Genomic DNA, 6,505 nt, shown 5'->3' with positions numbered 1-6,505 from the left:
GTTACGCAACGGCGGGCGGGGGGGGGGGAGCTGTTGCGGGGGCGGTTCCCCAGGCGCGGGGGCTGCCGCGGGGGGAGCCGCGTTGTCGGCACGCAGGCCTCGTCCCCTCCAGGCAGGGTAGGGCCCTCTCCCGGGGGTCCGGCCGCCGTCGGGGCTGCGGCCCCGCCAGGGCAGGCGGCTAACGGCCCCTCTGGGGTGCCCGGAGCCACCTGCCTGGGAATGTGCTTGGACCGGTCTGGGTGCAGCGGGGCCCTCGCTGCTGCTCCTCCCTCCGGTGCGCAGCCTGGCTTGCCGACGTGGCTCTTGGCTCCCTTTTCCCGGGCTCTGGGCCAGGAGCTGCTCTGCTGCAAAGCCCCGGTTGTCCCGGGGCATGGTCTGCCACCCAGCCGGGACAGACGGACCGCTGCTGCGCCCCGGAGATCCGTGAGGGGCGGGGGAGAACCATTTCTTCTCCAAAACGTGCAAGCCGTGGGCTGAAGGGGCGGGAGGGAACGCGCCAGCCGTGCTCCAGTACCGTGAGCCAGAGCTGGGGCTGGCTCCTCTGGGACATGCGGCTCTGCCAGGAGCGTTTTCGGTGCCAGGAGGCTGCAGGCAGGGCCGGGGTGGCGTGTCCCGAGAGAATGCCATGCTGTGCAGTGGCCGCAGAGGCTGCTCAGTGCATGCGGCTGCCAGCGTGGGTCCAGCTGCCTGCTGTCCTCCGCCTGCTCCCTGGCCATCGGGAGCTCAGCCCAGGCCTTGGCCCCATGGGCTCCTGGCCTGGGAAGCCTGGGATTTCCCTGGCTGGGTGAAGCCCCGGGACCCCAGCCGCACGGGGATGGTGTCTGTCTCTGCCTGGTCCCCAGGCTCCAGTAGAGCGTCTGTGTCCTTGCAGGCCCTGAGGATGTCAGACGGGATCATGAGCAAGGCCGCCACCATGGAGATCCCCATCAGCAGCAACGGGGACACGGGCAGCCTGCCAGAGGATGACGGCTTGGAGCAGGTTTGTGGCTGGGGCCGGGTGGGGACGTGCCGGACGCTGGGATGTTGTTTTTTGGGCTGTGTGGGGTGGGCAGGGCAGGGCCGTGCCACTCTGCCCCAGGCCCTCTGCTTCAGGGCCGGGCCATCCTCTCAGCCGTGCGTCCCGGCTCTGCACCTCAGCTGCCTGTGCTCCTCCCTCCGCTCCAGGACCTGCAGCAGGTGATGGTATCGGGGCCCAACCTCAATGAAACCAGCATCGTCTCTGGCGGCTACGGGGGTACGGCTGAAGGCATCATCCCCACCAGCACCATCAAAGGTAGGCTGGACCGTGGCACAGGCTTGTGCAGATGGGGCTGGGGCAGTGGGGGAAAGCTGGGGCTGCCTGCCAAGGGCAGTGCTGCTCCTCACATGACGGCAGAGGTGGGATGGAGAGGCTCCGTCATGGGAAGGAGGCCACAGCTCGCCTCACCACCCTCTTGTTCCCTGTCGAGCTGTGGGAGCCTGTGGGGAGGGAGGTGTGCTGCTTGAGCCCCAGGGCCCAGGAGCCTGGTCCCTCTGTTGGGGCACAGCCTGTGGTGGTGCCAGGCAGGGAGGGCTGACCCCCGGCCGGGCCTTGTGGAGGGTCTTGTGCACAGGCAGAAGCTCTGTCTTGAGCCTCAACCATGCGGTACAATGCCTCCTCCCCGGGATGGCGGCTCCTGCCAGTGCAAGGCGGCTCCTTCCCTTTCTTCCCTGGTGGGCTTGGGCTCTACTGATGGGCTGGTGGAGCCTGGCTGCCTGGGACTGGAGGGGCCGCCACCCCCTAACCCCCCTCCTCTGGTGCTCCCTGAATGCCATAACTAACAGGGAGGCTGCATGGGGTGCCATGGGAAGGCTGGGCCCTGGGTGCTCCCCTCTCTTGCAGGTGTGGGGCCTCCTGCTGGGGAGGGCCCGGCCGGTCGTGTGGGGGACCCCGGGGCCACAGGTAGTGGCTTGTGGTGCCTGGGCTTTACAGCGTACTGAGGCACAGCAGCTCTCAGGCTCTTCCTCCAGTGGTGAGGAAAGACTCCAGTGTCCCACCTCTTCTCTGGTCCTGGGGAGCTCTGGGGATGCGCCGGTGCCGGTGGTTGCGTCGGGGATGGCCTGCCCGTGGTGGGACAGGACAGGGCGGCTCTGAGCCCTACTGTCTCCGCTCATTTCCTTTTCTTGTTGCTCAGGCTGGTCCTGGGGTTGCGGGTGCTCCTGGTGGCAAGGCCCAGCTGCGAGCGTCCTGCCTGCCAGGCAGCGGTGTGAGCAAGAGTGCCACAGCCCCAGGGCCCTGCTGCTACCCACACCCCCCAGGGAGGTCTGCCCAGGCATGGGGCAGCGGTGGCCCAGTGGGTCCACGGTGAGCGTTGGTGGTACTGGGCTGGGCCAGGCCAAGTTGGCACTGCCGAGGCAGCTCTGGCGCAGCTGTGTCTCTCGCCCTCTGTCCCTCATGGTCCTATTTCACACGAGTCTCTGTCCCCTGACTTGCCCCAGTGGGCTCTGCCGCAGCGGACAGCTGCTCCGTGCTGTGCTAGGCTTGAGTGAGTGGATTTGCACAGGCAGAGAGGACGTGTGCGTTTGCTCGCAGCCTGCTGTGCCGAAGAGCAGCACAAGCGGGTGGCAGAAGAAGATGTGTGCTGTGGTTGCTGTTACTCTTTGTCTGTCACGCTGGGCCTGTCCAGCTCTCGGCTCACGGGGCACGGTGACCCCAGTTGATGGGACAGAAGGAGTGGGGAGGGAGCACCTGGTGCGGGAGGTATCCGTCTGTCAGCCAGCTGTGTCTTGTGATTTCACGTCGCACTCATCTGCTCCCCTTGCTCTCCCCTGCTGCCATCCCGCCTGCACACTCATCCTCTGTCCTGGCTGTTCCTGCCCCCGTGCCCGACACACCGCCCCATCTCTTCTTGCCCCTCTCTGCTCAACACCTGCCAGCCCCTCCATTTCCAGGCTGTCTTGTCCAACCTCACCCACCCCGAGGACCATCTGTCTCCCCCAGTGCATCTGCCGCCAGCAGGATGGCCAACCAGGCTGGTGCTTCAGCAGGTACTGTGGCCACCCAGCCCCTGGCTGGCGCTCTGCGGCCCCCCCCGCCTGAGCTTGGGCCCCTCACCCCAGGTTAGGGTGCCTGGTTAGTGCTGGGGTCCCTCAGAGCACAGAGACTTGGCTGCAGCCCCACATAGCCACCAGTGTGCAGGCAGGCAAGCCCGCTGCTGTGGGAGGAAGACCAGCACTCGCCTCCCCCAGCAGCCACAGCAAGGTCTGGGTCTGGGGGGAGAGGACGGTGCTGCCAGGGCACCGGGCGGCTCAAAGGTGAGATGCAGATGGTGCCTGGCTGTGCGAGGAGCCCCCAGGGGTTGCCTCCCCCAGGCGCTGCCAGTTACCTCCTCTCTCCTCTGGCCCGCTTGGTGAGGAGAGGGGTCAGGCAGGACACTGCTCTGGGCTGAGAGGAGCACGGTGCAGCACGAAAGGCGCTGGGGCCCCGTCTGCAAGAGCAGGGGTGGCTGGGCTGGTGATGAGGTAGGCTGGGGTCAGTGCCTTCTCCTGTGGGGTCAGCTGCCACTGCTGCCAGCACCCTGCGTGGGACCCCTCTGGAAGGGCTCATAGGAGCAGGTTCCCTGCTGTGTGCACGAGGTGTCGCTTCGTGACGCCTGCAAGCCAATTAGGCATGCAGCAGTGCAAGATGGGCTGAAGCCCATTAACGCTGCCAGCTTGTACCCTTGCTGCTGGTGGGGGAGAGCTGTTCCGGACTGGGGCCTGAGTGGGGCGAGGTGCCCAGTGCTGCGCCACAGCAGGTGCAGTGGCAGCTTCCCAGGCAGGGCTGGGTACTGCCTGGACCACAAACCTGTTGTGCATGGGCTTTGAACCCCAGTGCAGCCCTGTGGCAGTCCTGCACTCCTCCCAGTGCCCTGAGCCCTCTGGGTGCAGCCGCGGTGAAGGCACTGTTGGTTTCGAGTGAGCAGCCTGGCCTGTGCCCTCACGGGTGCTGCTGCCCTGCTGAGCTGATCCCATGTGGGGCTGTGTCTGTTCCAGGCTCTGGGCTGCACCAGCCCCACCCCAGCCCAGCCGTCGGAGGAGAGGAAGTTGTCCGTGGCATCGCCGTGGAGAAGTTTGACATTGTCAAGAAATGGGGTATCAACACGTACAAGGTGAGCTGCTTCCCGGCACCATCAGGATGGCCTGGCACGCTGCCGGGGCCACCGCGCAGCAGGCTGAGGAGGGTTGGGCCAGCCCCTGCACTAGGGGCGAAGGAGCAGTGGGAGGTGGAGGATGCATCTGGGGATCTCCCTGCAGAATTTGTGGGGACGGCTGTGCTGCAGCTGCCTGCAACAGCAAGGAGCCCTTCCCGTTGGCCAGGGACCTGGGGCCTCCTGATGCCTTCCTCCCTCACCCTGCAGTGTACCAAGCAGCTGATCTCGGAGCGGTTTGGCCGGGGCTCCCGCACAGTGGACCTCGAGCTGGAGACACAGATTGAGCTGCTCCGGGAGACAAAGCGCAAGTACGAGTGTGTGCTGCAGCTCGCACGGGCTCTCACCAACCACTTCTACAGCCTGGTGCAAACACAGCATGCCCTGGGGGATGCCTTTGCGGACCTCAGCCAGAAGTCTCCTGAGCTGCAGGTATGCCCACGGGGAGGTGGCACCTGCCTTGCCTCTGCCTGTGCTGCAGCCCCTCGTGCCTGGGGAGGAGACCTAGAGACCCAAATCAACCTTGGGCTCTGCAGCATGGGGGGGCAGCTCTCTGCTCCACAGCACCCCAGGTGCTTGAGGAGAAGCAGGAGGAGGCTGGGGATAACAGTGCTCAGTGAAGGCTGCGTGGCAGGGGAGAGCGTGAAGGGCTGTGTCCCAGCACCTCCTTGGAGCACCCAAGGCCAGGCTGATTCTGGGCGTGTGGGAGGAGAGAGGGGGCCTTGCTGGTATGGACCCTGACTTGTCCTCCTCTCCCAGGAGGAGTTTGGTTACAATGCAGAAACACAGAAACTACTCTGCAAGAATGGAGAAACACTACTGGGGGCTGTCAACTTCTTTGTCTCCAGCATCAACACGCTGGTGAACAAGACCATGGAGGACACACTCATGACGGTCAAACAGTACGAGACAGCCAGGTAGAACGGCAGCATGGCCCGCGGGCCGGGTTCCTGATGGGTGCCGGGCGTCCCCGGGGGGGAATTGCGGAGCCGCAGTGTAGCTCCGACACTGGCTGTCCCTGCACAGGCTGGAGTACGATGCATACCGCACAGACCTGGAGGAGCTGAGCATGGGCCCTCGGGATGCTAGCACCCTGTGCCGGCTGGACGCAGCCCAGAGCCAGTTCCAGAGCCACAAGGACAAGTATGAAAAGCTGCGTGCTGATGTGGCCATCAAGCTCAAGTTCTTGGAGGAGAACAAGGTGGGGAGGGCCGTGGGGCGCAGATTGGGGGTCTGCCGTGCACGTGTTGTGTCCCTTGGCCGTGCTGCCTTGCAGCCGCCTGCCTGACATCTCTCTTTGGGTGGACAGCACCTGTGAACGGGGAAGGGCAGGGGAGTGCCCATCTCTGCCCACCTCTCGCTGTCATGGCTCCTGCCTCATGGCCTTCTCCTGGCTTTCAGGGCTAGCTTTTGGGAGCTGCTGGCAGCAGCTCCAACCTCCCCCTCCTGCACTGGGTGGGCGCCGTGTCTCTGCTCCCTGCCCTTTCTCTGGGTGCTGGGCAGAGGAGCTGGCTTGCTGCAGGCTGACCCCTCCTGCTCTTCCCAGATCAAGGTGATGCACAAGCAGCTACTGCTCTTCCACAACGCCATCTCTGCCTACTTCGCTGGGAACCAGCAGCAGTTGGAGCAGACCCTCAAGCAGTTCAACATCAAGCTGAAGACCCCCGGTGCTGAGAAGCCCTCCTGGCTGGAGGAGCAGTGAGCCGCCCCCTCTGCCCCCCGCGTGCTCTGGCTGGGGGCACTATGGACCTGAATTCCAACCTCTGCCCGCTGGCGCGGGGCTGGGCCGCGTGCTCACAGAGTGAGCAGGGGACGCGGCCTGGGCCCTGCTGCAGCTGGGCTTTGCCCACTGGGCATGAGGGGGCCTGGTTTGGGGGGGGAGTGGGAGGCTTCAAGCGGGGCCCTGGTCCTGCCTGGGGAGAGGAGCCCGGAGAGGCTGGGGCTCCCCCGTCCCGTGTCTCCCCCTTGGGGCAGAGCCCAGCCCTGCCCAGCTCATCCATGCTCCCTTAGCATGGACCCCCGGCACGACAGCCGGGAGCCCTCCCTGCTTCCTGGCACCCTGGGGGGGGCAGCAGACCCCTCCCAGCAGACCCCACCGCATGCCTTGGGTGGGGTGGGACACTCCACAGCTCTCCCTCTGCCTCCCCTGGGACAGGATGGGAGCGTGCCCCCCCCCCCAGGCCTCCTCCATGGGGCTCCCCACTCCCTGGGGCCCAGCCCAGGAATACCCCTGCCCTGCGGCAGAAGTGTTCGTTTCCAAATGAAGACGAAGCTATGGAGGGATGGCACCCGGACAGCCGGGTCCCCTCCCTGGCCTGGGGGGGCTTGTGGCTTCCCAGCCCGCTGGTCTGGCCAGG

General features: G+C 65.7%; 1 protein-coding gene across 6 annotated transcripts; it reads left to right on the top strand.

Moving 5' to 3' along the window:
• Positions 1-718: 718 nt before the first annotated feature.
• On the top strand, positions 719-6,226 carry ARFIP2 (ADP-ribosylation factor interacting protein 2). Of its 6 annotated transcripts, none has more exons than XR_774941.1 (8): positions 719-979; positions 1,138-1,273; positions 2,154-3,006; positions 3,994-4,109; positions 4,359-4,580; positions 4,908-5,065; positions 5,175-5,349; positions 5,695-6,226. XR_774941.1 is itself a non-coding variant. In XM_010576718.1 (7 exons), exons 1-7 carry the CDS (start codon positions 815-817, stop codon positions 5,848-5,850), a joined length of 1,128 nt encoding a protein of 375 aa, XP_010575020.1. In that variant the 5' UTR covers positions 726-814; the 3' UTR covers positions 5,851-6,226. The 6 variants fall into 6 exon arrangements, 4 of the variants coding, with proteins under 4 accessions (XP_010575019.1, XP_010575020.1, XP_010575021.1 ...); XR_774942.1 differs by having other exon boundaries at positions 721-979; positions 1,165-1,273; XM_010576718.1 differs by lacking the exon at positions 2,154-3,006 and having other exon boundaries at positions 726-979.
• Positions 6,227-6,505: the final 279 nt, after the last annotated feature.

Source organism: Haliaeetus leucocephalus, unplaced genomic scaffold, assembly GCF_000737465.1.
Source record: "Haliaeetus leucocephalus isolate CR32 unplaced genomic scaffold, Haliaeetus_leucocephalus-4.0 Scaffold536, whole genome shotgun sequence".
NCBI lineage: Eukaryota > Metazoa > Chordata > Aves > Accipitriformes > Accipitridae > Haliaeetus > Haliaeetus leucocephalus.
The sequence above is the reverse complement of the archived record's forward strand: the minus strand, read 5'-3'. Positions and strand labels throughout refer to the sequence as shown.